General features: G+C 35.2%; 1 protein-coding gene across 1 annotated transcript in view; it reads right to left on the bottom strand.

Annotated features, from left to right (window-relative positions):
• The window catches only part of TTN (titin), a 273,451-nt gene that overhangs the window by 142,053 nt on the left and 115,061 nt on the right, over window positions 1-16,337 (bottom strand). Inside the window, exons 120-147 of the mRNA XM_050750513.1 lie at window positions 14,413-14,496; window positions 14,111-14,191; window positions 13,889-13,969; window positions 13,652-13,735; window positions 13,282-13,383; window positions 12,720-12,833; window positions 10,424-10,504; window positions 10,162-10,239; window positions 9,815-9,898; window positions 9,573-9,656; window positions 9,244-9,327; window positions 8,917-9,000; window positions 8,074-8,154; window positions 7,564-7,767; window positions 6,559-6,636; window positions 6,274-6,348; window positions 5,976-6,068; window positions 4,834-4,911; window positions 4,477-4,638; window positions 4,182-4,265; window positions 3,922-3,999; window positions 3,334-3,417; window positions 3,000-3,083; window positions 2,711-2,794; window positions 2,234-2,503; window positions 1,821-1,907; window positions 539-613; window positions 289-372 (exon numbers count right to left, since the gene is read on the bottom strand). Coding sequence (XP_050606470.1) covers window positions 289-372; window positions 539-613; window positions 1,821-1,907; window positions 2,234-2,503; window positions 2,711-2,794; window positions 3,000-3,083; window positions 3,334-3,417; window positions 3,922-3,999; window positions 4,182-4,265; window positions 4,477-4,638; window positions 4,834-4,911; window positions 5,976-6,068; window positions 6,274-6,348; window positions 6,559-6,636; window positions 7,564-7,767; window positions 8,074-8,154; window positions 8,917-9,000; window positions 9,244-9,327; window positions 9,573-9,656; window positions 9,815-9,898; window positions 10,162-10,239; window positions 10,424-10,504; window positions 12,720-12,833; window positions 13,282-13,383; window positions 13,652-13,735; window positions 13,889-13,969; window positions 14,111-14,191; window positions 14,413-14,496 — 2,742 coding nt within the window. The remainder of the gene's footprint in view (window positions 1-288; window positions 373-538; window positions 614-1,820; window positions 1,908-2,233; window positions 2,504-2,710; window positions 2,795-2,999; window positions 3,084-3,333; window positions 3,418-3,921; window positions 4,000-4,181; window positions 4,266-4,476; window positions 4,639-4,833; window positions 4,912-5,975; window positions 6,069-6,273; window positions 6,349-6,558; window positions 6,637-7,563; window positions 7,768-8,073; window positions 8,155-8,916; window positions 9,001-9,243; window positions 9,328-9,572; window positions 9,657-9,814; window positions 9,899-10,161; window positions 10,240-10,423; window positions 10,505-12,719; window positions 12,834-13,281; window positions 13,384-13,651; window positions 13,736-13,888; window positions 13,970-14,110; window positions 14,192-14,412; window positions 14,497-16,337) is intronic.

The following is a 16,337-nucleotide window of genomic DNA, read 5'->3' as shown; positions in this document are numbered from 1 at the left end:
TTTGGTAGGAAGAAATGGGTACTTCAGGGACTAGTTCCTTAGTTATTTCTGGCTCTTTAAAGATATATTTTTATTTGTAGAAACAACATACATAGAGAAACAATGTAAAACACACCAATACCAAGTGAAAAAATGGACACAACACAAACTTGGGTGCAACAGAGTCACAAATGACGAATGCGAATGACAGACCATACAACGCACACATTTATGTTGAACGTCCTGTGTGGATAGAACCACCGTTCAACATCGGTGCAGCAAACACATCCCTGTTACGGGATGATGTACCTTTGGCAGGAGGCGCCACTGCTTTCTTAAGACCAGGAGGAGGGACCTTCTTTTCTGGCTCAGGTTTCTTAGGTACCACAGGCACTTTAAAAATATTATTTTATTTTATAAGTTCAATTTCAGAAACACAAAGACAAGTAGACATAGCAGTAATATAAGTTGTACTAACAAATACGGAAACAGGACATTTTGATTTTTACAGGTGAAGGAAGGAAATGGCGTGGTCTAATTTACTTCAGAATAGCAATACCTTTGGCAGGGGGAGCCTCCTCTTTCTTGGGAATGACCACTTTCTTCTCTGTCACTTTCTTCTTAATCTCAGGCACTTTAAAGACATCATTTCATGACAAGAATTTATTTTGAAGGACAAAAAAGGAGAGAAACCAAGAAGTCCCCACACCCAGAAAGACCAACATGCAACAGTCACTCAAGACAGGTCTGTAATGCAAGTTGGGAGCCCAAATATTATAATGTAATTGGGAGTTGTAAAGCAAGGAACCAGCAGCATATGTCATTATCAGAGGACAGATGCTATTAGGGTGGTGCAAAAATAATTGCGGTTTTGACATTACTTTTAATGGTAAAAACCACAATTACTTTTGCAACAAACTAATATCATTTCATCCATTTAAATTTCATTAGTAATTTATTGTCTAGAAAGTATTTCTGAATCGTTGATATCCAATAAAAGATCAGCTTTACTATTTCATTTGATTATATAACTATATGGCCTGATGGGAGGGTTATGCTGATTTTAAGTAGCCATGTCAGCACCTTTTGTAGAAAATATTATTGAGCTTTAAAGCACAAATGTATTAATTCTGTCCTGTACTATGAGCTGATTGAATATGTTAAATCTGGATACTATTCATTCAATGATAGACTACTTTAATAACTTACTTTATTTTATCCTCACCATAATAGCTGAACCCATTAAGACTGATATTAGCATCCCCAATTTACAGGAAAATAACTTCAGGCTCAGGTTGGTTAAAGGATTTGCTGAGAGTAATACAACAAGGTGTAAAGTCAACACTAAAATCAAAACCTGTTGGGCTGCCCTTTATATATATGTATTAGAAGACATAACTATTATTCTGTGTTTTGGTAAATACATTCATCTTTTTTTCTTTTTAGCCTGGTGTTAAATACGCATTTAATATAAATGGTTGAAGCATGAAATTTAAGAATATTTATTCATAACTTTTTTGATATGTTTAAATATATAGTATACTTATTCATGTATATTTAAATATATCTCCATGAAAACTATGATGTTTAATCAAATGATAGGAAATTAGAACTTTTCTATGAGTTTTGGGACAATGCTTCCTTTCATCTTTGTTCTTGAATCCTGTTTTTCATCTAGTGAAAAAAGTAGGTATCAGTGTTCCTGAACATCGTTAGAAGTAAATATGTAAGTGGGTGATTGTCCATTTTATAAATATAATTTTTCCTAAAACCCAGTTTCATCATAATTTATGTGGTGAAGCTATGGGTGAAGAATATGTATTCACTTTGGGGAGGTGTACCTTTGGGTGGTGGTGGAGGTTCCACTTTTTTAGGAGCGGGAACAGGGACTTTCTTCTCTGGTACAGGTTTCTTTGGCACTTCAGGCACTTAAAAACATTTCATTTGAAGGCATTAAAAACCACATATACATGGTCGTGTATATATATATAAGAAAGAGACACATGAGAGTAAGACCACAAACAAGTAAACATAATACGTGATTTGAAAAGACATTTAGATAATTTACAATAGACAGATACACAAGGCAGACACACAATAATAACAGCACAAATGTCTGGAATGTTTTCTAAGATTTAGGTGGTCAATTACAGAGGGTAAAGCATTATAGATAAAACTGGAGATGAACAAAAGGATGGAAAAGCAGAATTCAACACAAAAAAGGCCTTGATGATTCCAAGAAGAGCTGCCATACCTGCTGCAGGTACTGGCACCTTAGGTTTAACTTCTGGAAGGACTTCTTCTTCAGGTACAAATTCTTCTTCCTCAGGTACATATTCTTCTTCAGGAGGAACTTCCTCTTCCTCAGGTGGAATTTCCTCTTCTTCAGGTAGAACTTCCTCTTCCTCAGATAGAACTTCCTCTTCCTCAGGTAGAACTTCCTCTTCAGGAACAATTTCTTCTTCAAATGGAACTTCCTCTTCCTGAGGTAGAGCTACAGGAACTGGTTCACGTTTCTTTGGCACTTTAAAGATATTTATTCAAGGGTAGAAACATCACTTTTATGTAAAATATTCAAAACAATGAAGAAGCTTATGAAAGACAAATATTCTGTGATCACAAAGCATCGATTATCATCAACATAAAAACTAAGCATTAATTACAATTAGTAAGGCTGTATAACACCAGTTAGTTTTCTCTTTTACTATGGCTCTGTTACAGATTAATGTACCTTTGGGTGGTGGTGCTTCCACTTTTTTCGGAACAGGTGTTGGTTTCTTTTCTTCTGGGATGAGCTTCTTGGGCACCTCTGGCACTTTAAAGATATTTTTTGTATTTAGGAATATGTTCTCTTACAATGTCTTAGAGCAATAGATATGAAAAAGAATTGCAAAATACCTGACATATTTCTAACAGGATAGACACTTTAAAAATGTACAATGTAACGGGGAAATTTGTGTATGAGTATACATAGATGTGCATTTTTTCCCCCAAGTACTTTAAATGATGAAATGATGTACCTTTCGCAGGTGGAGCCTCCACTTTCTTAGGAACAGGAACTGGCACCTTCTTCTCAGGCACAGGTTTCTTGGGTACCTCTGGCACTTTAAAGAAATGATTTAGAGAAAAACTTCATACAACATAAAAATATTGATTCCAAGCATAGTTTCAAAAGATTAAAGTAAGGTAATAAAAGTATGACAAAGATATTCCAAGAGGCATTTTCTTTTTAAAACAAAATATTTAATTTTCTCTAAAGAGTTGCATCCCAAAGAGTTCAGAGTTAAACCAATTAATTTTTTACTCATATGCAAATGTAAAATAAAAAAATTGCAACATTACAAGTTCATGTACCTTTGGCAGGTGGAGCTTCCACCTTTTTAGGAGCTGGTACTGGTACTTTCTCCTCTGGTACAGGTTTCTTGGGCACTTCAGGAACTTCAAAGATATCAGATAGAGTTAGTGTCACATTTTTCATCCATAGCTAAGATTTTAAGGCTGGCAATATAAGGCCTTAATTGAAGCAGCATAGATATTCTATCAATTTCACTTTAAGACGGAAAATTCTAATAGCCACAAAACAAAGACCAGAAAATACACAAAAATTGAAATAAAAAACACTGAAAAAAAGTGGACTGGTGATAAAGACAAGACACAATGCCTGATAAATGATGGTTTTGTCCATTTTGATATGCAAAAAGAATATTTTACTTGAAGAACTTTCCACTAAAGAGGAGGAGCCAACCATTGAGCATAAGGAAAATTTGATGGTAAAATTGAGAGATGAATACCGGGTAAACTGCTCCTGTGGCCAGTTGAGAGGTTCTTGTCATGGCATTAGTGTTGTTAATATTGTCATGGGGAAAGATCTGCTATGGCTCACCAAGTTATGCTACACGGTGAATTATCATGCTAGTCCATTGACGGATTATAAGGATGTACCTTTTGCTGGCGGAGCCTTCTCCTTTTTAGGAATAAGCACAGGAAGTTTCTCCTCTGGCTTCTTAGGAACCTCAGGCACTTTAAAGATATTGTTTATTGTTAAGTTCTAACTACTAGTAACAACACATCCATATAAAGCACAGCTAATGGTTTTAAACAACAGATAGTGACACACACACAAGGTTTTGAACTCAGAAGAAAGTTAACTATTTCTAGGCAGATGAAGTCTCTTAGATACCCATCAATGAATGGTGGTGTACCTTTTGCCGGTGGAGCTTCCTTCCTTTTGGGAACAGGAACAGGTTTCTTCTCTTCTGGAACAGGTTTCTTGGGTAACTCAGGCACTTTAAAGATATTATTAAGAATATTGGAAATTTTGCAAGAAAGAAATAAAATGTGAAAAGCACCGGTAGAAACCATATTTCAGCATCTAAAAATATCTGGTTTAAAGTAAGCAATCATCAGTGCTGCTAATAACCCCCAGAATCTGACCAAATCAGACCCCCAAACTCCAAAGATGCTGTTGCACATCCCTTTGCAGGAGGCATCATCTACCTTTGACTGGTATCACTGGCACCACTTCTTCCTCAGTCATGAACTCCTCTTCTTCATGAATGTACTCTTCTTCTTCTTCTACAAAATATTCTTCTACATGGGTTACTACTTCCTCTTCAAAGGCAACCTCTTCTGGTTCAAGTTCTTTAGGCATTTCTGGCACTTTAAAGATATTATCTTTAAGTTGGACCTTTGCCAATGACTCAGCAAAATTAAGACACCTTAGAAACATAGGCCCATTTATAACAGAAGAAAGGACAAGATTTACTTTTCCCACAAAAGTTTTCACACACAGAACTGAAGAGTAATTCAACAGCAAAAGACGAACAACACATTAAAATGAGTGCCATTAGGTACCTCTAACAGGTGGTGCTACTTCTTTTCTAGGGACAGGTACTTTTTCTTCTGCGACAACCCTCTTGGGCTTCGTGGGCACTTGAAATATTAAGTATAAGGAAATTTTATTGTTGGGAAAAGGCCACCCAGCCAATGCTTGCTTTGCTGTACTTTAAGCAGATAGAATAATGTATCTCCCTCTAATGAGATAGATATGCGATTGTTCCTCTTTAAGAAACTATGTACTCTCCGTGGAAAGGATTCTGAGCTTCATAGAAATACAGATACACAGAAGTACCCAAGTAAACAAAGTAGCAGAGCCCAAATGTGAAATCAGGTTTACTGTTCAAATATCTCTGCTTGAAAGAAATATCCTTTCCTGAAAAGTGAAATTTACTTCTCAATTAGTATACTTCACACTTAGTATGAATCAGGGGGGAAAATGACTGGAAACTGGTTAGCTTTAAAAAACATCTTCGGCCGGGCGCGGTGGCTCAAGCCTGTAATCCCAGCACTTTGGGAGGCCGAGACGGGTGGATCACAAGGTCAGGAGATCGAGACCATCCTGGTTAACACAGTGAAACCCCGTCTCTACTAAAAAATACAAAAAAACTAGCCGGGCGAGGTGGCGGGCGCCTGTAGTCCCAGCTACTCGGGAGGCTGAGGCAGGAGAATGGCGTAAACCTGGGAGGCGGAGCTTGCAGTGAGCTGAGATCCGGCCACTGCACTCCAGCCTGGGCGACAGAGCAAGACTCGGTCTCAAAAAAAAAAAAAAAAAAAAAAAAAAAAATCTTCAAAATGAATTTAGAATGAATAAACAGTTACCAAAGTTTGGTGAATATTATGGTATCATTACATTGTTTAGGTAAATCAGGAATATGCCAAATGGTCACTGATTCTAAACCCAAACATTCTATTTTATATGTATTGTAGCCATGTGGTAGGACACAGCCATTGTCTAACAGGCTATGGATGTATTTTGAAATAATTTTTCCTTTTAAAGGTATTATCTTCTTATCCTGTATTTACAGATTTTTACATTCAACATTCTGCAGACAACTAATTTAAAAGACAAGAAACAACAAAACAAAATGAATCATAGTTACATTAATTTCAAAAGAAGCATCAGAAAAGATCACAATTGAGGAAGGAAATCATTATACCTTTAGCAGCGGGTTCAGTCACCTGCTCTTTTTCACGTTTGGTAATTGAAATACGTATTTTTTCCTCAACAACTTTCTTTGGTTCTTCAGGCACTTTAAAGATATTAATTATTAAAGGGCATTAAAACCAATTCCTTGAATACTATGTAATAAATATACACATAAAAAACCAAATATAAGAATCAGGACAAGAACATCCTACTCAGCAAAAACACAGAACATCAGATTGGCTAGGAAGACATGATTTTAGAACATACATAACAAAGTTGTTTTTGGTGATTATTACTCAGTAATGTACCTTTGGGTGGTGGAGGTTTGAGTTTCTTAGGAATGGGCACTGGTACTTTTTCTTCAGGGACAGCTTTCTTCGGCACTTTAAAATATCAATATTAAGAGATTTTAAAACTTGAAACAGATTTCTCAAGGCTAGTAAGAACAAAAAGTTAAGAAAGACAAATACAACATAATATTCCCAAACACACACATAATTTGTACACTGCCACTTTTACATATATTTTTATAGTAGGACAGACATGGAGGAAACAAAGATCTCTTACAGGTAATAATGTTTTTTTCACTCTACCTTTAGCTGGTGGGGCCTTTGGTTTTGTGGGAACTGGTTCTTCTGGGACAGGCTTTACAGGGATAGGCTTCTCTGGTTCTTTAAAAGTACATACAAGGTATTTCATGTTAGACTTTAGAACATAAGTTTAAACATTTCTTAAAAGGAATTAAATAATTGAAATACCTTTTATCTACAGTATAGCCATAGCCTATTGAGGTAGGCAAGAATCAGAGGTCCAAGCAGAACAAGCTCATATTGCCCTTTCCTTCTTGCTATTTTCTTTAATTAGGTAATTCTTACATGTTAAAATTCTCATTTCACTTCAGGTAGATAAATTCCTGGCTAAAACTCCCCTATAATATGGGTTTCTTAAAGCTATCCATAAGACTATGTAGAATGTTCTCAAAGTTGGGCTATGAAACATCAGAGACTGAATAAGTGAAATAATATTGATTTATTTCAAAATTCCAATAGAAATTTATTCTTTGAGTGAAATAAACTCTTTGAAGCCCAAAATATATGCCTACAAATTTGACCTTCATTAGGTAAAACACAACAGCTTGTGTTAGCTTACATGCCTGTCTTTACTTTTGAAGTAGTCATTGTCAAGTGTTGATAATGGGAACCCTGTGGGTAAATATATTTTCTCAATAGCCTATCGTACTCCATAATAGCAAGCTTTAGAATAAAAGATGTTCAGAAATTTTTAACCATGTCCTAGAACGATCATGGGCACTTGAAGATAAACTTGTAACCTTTTTGAAAAAGAAACTTAATGACATTTGCTATTCTGCATATGAGCCAAAATGAGGGAAAAATCTAACAATAACCTTAAGATTTATAGAGTTTTTTTTTTTCTAGGAGTTATCAAAGAAGAAAATTCCACATTTGCCAAATGAAACAAAGTTCTTTCCAAATTTCTTTGGACATCCAAATTTTTATCTTGTTCTGATTTATCTTGTTTTATCTTGTTCGAGTGTGCACATATTTAGTGTGGTTTTGAGTTTGCAGTTTTGCTCATACCTGTGATGTATTCTTCATGCTCTTCATATCGTTCATACGCCTGTTCCTCATATTCTTCATATTGGTCATATTCTTCTGTTGGTTCATACTCCTCAAATTCTTTATAATCATATTCTTCATATTCCTCATATTCTTCTTCCCGTTGTACTGAAACAGCTTCTTCTCGGGTATAAGACCTTTCTTTCTCTTCCATTATAATTACTTCTGAAACAATATTAACAACAGGCAGCACTTTACTTTAAAGCACTTTTAGGGATGACTGATAGTCACAATGTGCTTTGATTTTATTCTTTTGTGTTTGTTTCATGCACTGATTATGGGAGGCTCTGACTGCTTTTTTTGGCCGGCCAAGGTATCATAGAGTATATTTAGTAATTGTGATTTCAAATGTTGTATATCCTGCCCTTAGTCAACAATAAGCTAATAAAGCAAAGGAGTCAGATTGGGAACCAGAAGGCAAAGAGCCATATAGTTTCATGCTTCACATTACTTAATCAAAGTTCAATATACCTTTGGTGGGTTGAGGTTCTCTTTTTGGAGCTTCAATTGATACTTCTTCTTCTTTAACCACTCTTTTTCTGAATTCAGTCACTTTAAAAGAGTAATTATTAAAAGTGAATTGCAAGATTCTGAAAATGTGTGTGTGAAGAGAAATTTCGTTCAAACAATCCGAGGACAAAGACAACCATAACAGTGCCTGATTAAACTTTCATTTAAAAGGCAAGAAAATCAATAGACTTGGAAATAAACTTGCTCTAATATACATATGAATACCTTTTTTTTTTCCAAAAAAGGCTACTTAGTACATCAAAGACACTGAATAATTTTAGCAAAATCAAGTATTATTTATAAAAGTTTAAAAAGACAACTAGACAGCGTAAATAATGACTATTAAGCTAAGTAGAAGCGTTAGACAGAAACCTGTGTTACATGAATAGTTTCTTCACCTTAATTCTAAGACATTTTCCTTAGTTCTGGTGGTACAATGTAGAAAATTCAGAATTGAAAAAATTAAAAATTTCATCAGAGATTGCTACGTAAAACAAGCATCGAGGCAGATGAGTTTCGTATATGGACAAAGACATTAGAAGACAAATACAGATGAAGGAAAATTATTCACATATGTTTAGAAGAAGCCTCAGTTTTTTGAAGTAAAAAGTACTTTCTATTATCAAAAATTTTAGTTTTGAAGTGATATGCATTAACAAACTTACATTGCTTACTTTATAATATGTCTTTTTTTTTTTTTTTTTCCGAATGACACCTATTCCACTAGATTAGTTTTAGTGCCTGGATGCTTATTTTGAATTTTTTTTTTTTTTTTTTTTTTTTTTTTTTAAAGAGTCAGTATACCTTTAGCTGGTGGTTCCTCCTCTCTTTTAGGTTTGAGTTTCGGAACTTTTTCTTCTGGGACAGCTCTCTTCGGTTCCTCCGGCACTTTAAAGAGAGATTTCACTTTAACGTATTGTTTCCCTCTTTCAAACCACAAAAAGGCAGCCATATAGTAGTAGCCCAAACAAAAAACTTGACATTTTCATTATTTCAAACATAAAACAACAACTGTAACAACAACAACAACAACAACAACAACAACAACAAAAACTAGCACCCATAACCAGTGTACTTGGTAAAGAGAGTAGGGCAAGTACAATATTGTGCATAATGGAAGGGCGGATGTACCTCTTGCTCTTGGAGGCGCCTCTTTTTTAGTTACAGCAACAAGAACTTTTTCTTCCTGGGTAATTTGCATGCGCCTCTCAGTCACTTAAAAGATAATTTTAGGAATAGGGAGTTATATTAAAGTGGACGTAAAAAATATACTAGCCAGAAAGTACTGTGATTTTAGAATAGAGGAATTTACAAGGCACACACAAATAAACATCACAAGTAATACTCCACCCAAAGACACCATTGTCACCCACCAACATATAAACGGTTTGACCCAAAGGACAGCAGCAGAGAGAAAGAAAGACAAGTTCCTAGTATTTCTGCTGGGGAGGTTTGTTTACCTTTGGCTGGTGGAGGTTCTTCCATCTTAATGACTTTTGGAGGAACCTTTTTTTCTGGAACTGGTTTCTTTGGCTCTTCCGGCACTTAAAAGATACCAGGCAATACCGTCAAACATACGATATGGAAAACACTAAACATAGGCACACTTATTTTCTTGTTAATGTTTAAAAAATCTGAAGAATGTATCAATTTAAGATTAAAAAAAAGACAGTCTCGAAGAATAAAATAAAATCCAATGTACCTTTAGGTGGGGGCACCTTTTCCTTTTTAGGAACTGGAGCAGGAACTTTCTTTTCTGGCACAATTTTCTTAGGTGCTTCAGGAACTTTAGAAAGATTAGATTTAAGAATATGAGTTTGCCTTACATATGAAGTGATATAGTTTTGGGGCTTAGAATTCACTTTTTGAAAAGATTGCACATATATACAAACATTAATGACTATACTCAGTAAATACGTTCATACATGTGTGCTGACAAAACGTAGACAGTTATGCAAATTGTTATGCATAAGACAGTTATGCAAATATGAAGGTATTATTATATACATGAAAATAAATAGTGTTGCATTTCTTCGAAAGAAATCATACCTTTAGCTGGTGGAGGCTCCTCTATTTTAGCAGGAATTTTTGGTTTCAGTACAATTTTCTTCTCCTGCCTCTCTGTCACTTGAAAAGATTATAAAATATACTTGTAGAAATGTCCAGATTTCTTTTCGATAAAAGTGTAAGGGGTCTTTTTATTAGACATTATATTTATCAACATATGCAATATGGATGACAAATTAGCTAAAAGAAAACATAAAGGAGACAAGCTAACATAGGGATAAAACTAATTAAAGAGTCAGTATACCTTCAGCTGGCTCCGCTTCCACTCTCTTAGAAATAATGTGCAGCTTTTCTTCCACAACATATTCCTCAGGCTCTTCCATCACTTTAAAGATAGCAATTTTAAAGAAGATAAATTACAGAGTTTTTCATGTTTAATTTTAGCTTTAATTTATCACTTCAAAGAGTAATTAAAATAGCAAAAGTTTAACCCTTGCCAAATCCCTGCGTGTTCCTATTTCAAATGCTCAAAGAGCATTTTAATCAAAGCATATGTGTTAATGAAGAGTATGGGAAATGGGAACTATGTTTCATTAACTTAATTTTCACATGTGTCATACAGATAATAATGCTTATATCCACAGCAACAACAGGACAAGCACAAGACAAAAAGTGATTATAACAGCTGAGTTAACAAGAACACAAGAATCTGAAGATGAGTTTCACAAATAACAGAGCACTCTAGATTTGAAGGCCGCAGGGCAGAAACATATACTTGAGGATTTAAGTGAACTGCAAGATAATATTTCATGTTGTTTTCCCCGCCAGTTTTGTGGGGCAGGTATGGTAGAAAAGGCGGGAGGCTTCACATGATTTTTGAGCCTAAGTGTATACAGTTTTAATTTTTTTCTCTTTTTTAAGACAAGGTCTTGCTTTGTTGCCCAGGCTGAAGTGCAGTGGTGTAATCACAGCTTACTGTAACCTCAAACTCCTGGGCTCAAATGATCATCCTGCCTCAGCCTCCTGAGTAGCTGGGATTACAGGCTCATGCCACTGTGCCTAGCTGTTTTTTTTAATTTTTGTAGAATGGGGTCTTGCTGTGTTGCGCAGGCTGGTCTTGAACTCCTATGCTCAAGCAATCCTCCCTCCTTGGTCTCCCAAAGCACCAGGATTATAGGCATGAGCCACCATGCCTGGTCAAAGTTAAATAAGGAATAGAAGTGTCTGGTTAAAAACATATCTGCTCCTTACACTGAAAGTAAACCTAACAAGCCACCTATATTTGGGGCTTAATGAGAACCTAAAAATAATCAGTGTTTCTCCTTTTAACTAGAGTCTGGAGTACTAAAGGAAGTTTATAGTGTCAAAAGTTGAAATCAGACTATGTTTGGTTTTACGAACACTTTTAGAAAAGATGGAGTCGTCTTCAAATCTACCAGCTTCCTGACTTCTGTCCACCATCATGGCCTCTTCCAGGAAGCACAACAGAACTAACGGATTTCCTCCTGGGAGTCATGTCCCATCTTGGCCTATTCCAAGGCATTCCATTAAGACTACGCACCTTGGATTTTTACATGGGCTTTTGTTCCAAGTGAAAAAAGGGGCATAGTGTGCCATCTTTTATTAGACAGATAAAAACAGATACTTAGGGCATCTAAATGTACTTCAATTCTACTCATCTTCTCACTGGGAAGAGAGTTTGGTTAAGGAGCTTATTGATTTCTCTTTAAAAGCAGACTTTAGGAACTTTCTTAGAAAAGTTCTTTTGGCCATATGGCTTTAGCCAGAATGCTGGATTTTAGCTGGAAACCCGCCTTAATTCATTGAAAAGATATCCCAATGGAATAGTTTGTTGGTTCTGTCCTTAAGAAATTATAGATAATTAGCATTATAGGTATGAAAAGATCTGAGTAACAAGTCAGTCTGATCACATATATAACACAATTGTTTTCTCCATATGTAAAATACAGGAAAGCCATATGTGTTCAGTGGTTCAGACTCACAAATGTGGCATTGACTCCTGGAATGTAATGAGGTAATATATTTTCTTGTTCATTTTAAAACTGTCAGTCAAGACATTATAGTGACTTCTGCAATTGACTTAATGGATTATAGCTTGTATTTTTTAAATGACTAAAATAAAAAAATTAAAGTTTTCTGGTTTGCACATGTGTGTAGGATTATAATATAAAATATATTTTTGTCTGTGGATTGTGGTACAAGCAATGCTTGAGAAACACCAATTAGGCATTAGACTACTAAGGTAAAGCTTATGCCAGCCCCCCATGCTGAAGCCAAATCCTGTTTAATGAAAGGATATATGTATATGGAGATACCTGCCCTGATTAATTATATATAAATATGAAGCCTCTTTTATTCTATATAGGCAAGTAAGAAGGGATGCACAAGAAATACACTGGATTTCTTGAATCTAGTATAATCCTCCTGAATCTTGTGTTTTGATCAAAATATTCATTTAATGAGACTGGTAGATGTTCACTGAATTTGTGTCACTTTTTGTGTCCCTTTTCATTGGTCTATAAACAGTTTGTGAAAGAAAACACCTCATCAAAACCCCAGATCATCTCTGCATTGTTTACCTTCATATTCTGTAACCTCCGCTTCTTCCTCCTCCTCTCTTTCTTCTTCTCTATAAACTGAAATGGACACACCTTCCTCCTCTTCTGAATAACTCCATTCCTCCTCTGCAGATACTTTAAAAGATAAAGTTTCATTTAAATTCAGCCTGCTGAGATACAGATGTATATACAGCCATGTGGTCACTACAGATGGATAACTGTTCCTCTATTTGCTTAGGACATAGCTTCATGGTTCTTCCTCACTACAAGAAGGAGGAAGCTAATTTAAGATGAGGGCAAGTACGGCCCAAGACTGAGAATGATACTCGAGTTATGTCCAAGTGTGGCCACTTTCAAAATTATAACATTTTCGGGACTCATCCACTTCCTTCGAATGATTCAAGACCAACATAGACACAGAAGACTCAGTCCCAGAAGGCTACAAAAGGTAGACACATTCTAATACCAACATAAGGAGACATAACTGATGAGGACACGTTCTAAGGTAAGCAATCACATGTGGAAGAAGAAGAGACTTTGAGGAAACACAAACTCATTTATCCCCTGACTTCCAATTATATACCTTCGTGCCGCGTGACTTCCACTCTTTGAGGAACTGCGAAGGATAGTTTTTCTTCAGCAACAAATCTTTTTTCTTCTACAACAGTTTTCTTAGAGACTTCAGCTTTAAGGAAGCATTAAAATTGAAGTTTAAAATCAAGAATTTTAACAATTCTCACTTTCTAGAATTTGGGGAAGAGTTGCACGTACACCACTTTGACTAGCAAAATGGGAAAACAAGTTACATATCACAAGGACATAAACAAAAAAGTTTCACTGCAAGTAAGACAACAGATCAGTACAAGCACAGACCAGATGGAAAAAGCAAGAAGTTAACACATTCGAAGATTTTTTTTTTTTTTTTTTGGTCAGAGGATTGAGGCAAATCCTACCTCGGGGAGGAGGAGCTTTCTTAGCGACAGGAACTGGCACTGCAACTTTCTCCTCTGGGACAGGCTTCTTAGGCAGAGCTGGCACTTTAGAGACATTAAGCACTTTTAGAAATTTAATGTGATCTCAGTGAAGCCCAATGCAAAACAAAGAAATACACCCACAAAGCACTCATATCACAAAACTAACAAACTCACTGGAACATAAAGACTGTTCTTGGGAAGATGGAGAAATGATACCTTTTGGTGGTGGAACTTCTTCCTCTTTCCGAGGAACAGGTTTTCTTTCTTCAGGAACTTTCTTCTTTGGTATTTCTGGCACTTAAAGGATAGTATTGAATTTTAAAATTTGTCAAAAAGTCCAAATAAATGAGCAATATAGAAGTGGCAATTAAAGAAGACATGCAATTAAAGAAGCTTGAAGGAAAGACGAGGTTATTTCATGGAGATGGAATTAAGTACCTGCTGGTGGTGGAGATTCCTCTCTTTGAGTTACAATGGTTATTTTTTCTTCTGTCACAACTCTCTTCTGTACTTCAGGAACTTGAAAAGACATTTTTAGAATTGACTTTATATTTTCTAAAGTAGCTATGCACAGCTACTTTTTAAAGAAAGCAGACAGGTGGACAGACACTTTTGTTCAATTCTCACCACAAAACATCCATTTAGAATTAAAGTAACTCAATGGACAGATAATTAAACACAAAATATTTTGCATCAAAGACAAAAAAGATAGGGCTTCTTTACTTTGAAAGCCACTGTACCTTTAGCTGGGGGAGCTTCCTTTTTCTTTGCAACAGGAACAGGAATCTTTTCTTCAGGGACAGGTTTCTTTGGCACCTCTGGGACTTAAAGTTTTTGAAACACAATGTTGGTTCAGACATATATCACTTTTATGAAAGAACATGGGCACATGCACAAATCTTTACGTAGTACATTAATGTTGTTATAGATTATTTATGCATCAGCAAAATTATCCAGAAAATTAAGCTAACTATAATATTCCAAGGATCATAATGTGACAAATATCACAAATAATGTTTTAGAGGCATTTAGGCAAAAATGAGTTACGTAATAGAAAGTTGTGCACAGAATTCATCCTTTATATATTGATATGACTTTGCTAAAAACAAATTAGTGATTACACAAACAATCAAGAATGTGGATATAGTATATAGAAAACTTCTTTATGCTCTGTATTGAGAAATTGAGTAAATAATAACAATGGCTTTAGTTTATGTAAGACTATTTTAGACTAAGACTAAGAAGCCTTAGAGTCTTAGAATAGTTGAATATATATATAACTTACTTCTCTTCCCCACATATCTCCTCTCATTTTTGGTAGGTGTGCCTGTAGTGAATTCAAAACTCAGGAAACACTTACTCTAGAGTAGGTCTCTCCATCTGATACCCATGAGTGTCATAAGCTCTTTACAGAGCTTTGTGTACAGAATTCTGTGGGTATGTGTATTTGTGCTTTTTTTCTAAGGGGCTCTAGAGTTTTCAACAGGGTTTTCAACCTAAAAAATGTTTACAGTGTATTTGATTTATCTATTCTAAGAATGGATAATGTTAACTTTTTAATTGGAAGATGAATTTTAACAGCATGCATTATTGGCAGTAATTGCTCTCATTTTAAATACAGTATTGGCAGCTTTTGTGAATCCCTGCACCTCTGCACATGCATTTGTAATATTTTGGTGTAATTATATAGCTGCTCATTTCTATATGTATGTGTTATGCTATATATACATGTAGTATTTCTATATATACATGCTATTATGCTATGTGTATTTGTTTTTATGAGTAAATGAGAGATGCCTCTGTGTCTCCTTTGAAAGACATATATGACTTTGCTGAAAACGAATTAGTGATTACACAAGCAGTCAAGAATGTTCAGATAGTTTATAGAAAAGCTTCTTTATGCTTTGTATTGGGAAATATAGTACATAATAACAATGGGTTTAATTTATCTAAGATGATCTGTCTCACGTAGCTTTAGTATTAGTATTGGTTTTACTAATATGACCTTTGTATTTAATGGTTAGATAATCAAAAGAATTTTGAAAGAGCCAAGAGTTTGAGAAAGAGAGAAGCATATTTGATTCAGGAAGAAAATAGAAACATTGCAAAGTCAGGCCAAGGGAACACTATTCAAAATGTACTGTTTTAGTTAGGTCTGGTTTCTCCTAAATTGGATGTTGTTGAATTCTTGCTGAGTCTTTCTATAGCTGAACAGATATGTGTAATTGTAGTTTCAGTGCTTCAAGAAGATAGTGCCTTTTATCACCAAAAAATCCCAAACGAACGAAAGCAAGGGGTTTGTGATATACCACAGCAGTACATTTTCATTCAAACATATCTCTATGAAAGGTACTTTGACTAGCTAATTAGATAACTGAAACATTTACGGCAAATACTGAAGCTCAGTTAAGGTCTCAAGAAAATGGTGAAAGTAAACTTCAAAAAACCTATATGTTCCCCACTATTGAAGACTCACCACTATTGACTTTTAAGAAGTGTGGTACTATGTACGTCTTTATGTAATTAACAACTAGTTCTGCCAGACACTCTACAGTTATCATTGCCCACACCTCTTCATAATGCATGAAACTGCTTTTACTAAGAAAAAGTTGCATTTATGAAGGATGAAAGTTTTTTCCTAGAAACATGTAGAAAACAAGTTTCA

This window comes from Macaca thibetana, chromosome 12 (genome assembly GCF_024542745.1).
Source record: "Macaca thibetana thibetana isolate TM-01 chromosome 12, ASM2454274v1, whole genome shotgun sequence".
Lineage (NCBI taxonomy): Eukaryota > Metazoa > Chordata > Mammalia > Primates > Cercopithecidae > Macaca > Macaca thibetana.
The sequence above is the reverse complement of the archived record's forward strand: the minus strand, read 5'-3'. Positions and strand labels throughout refer to the sequence as shown.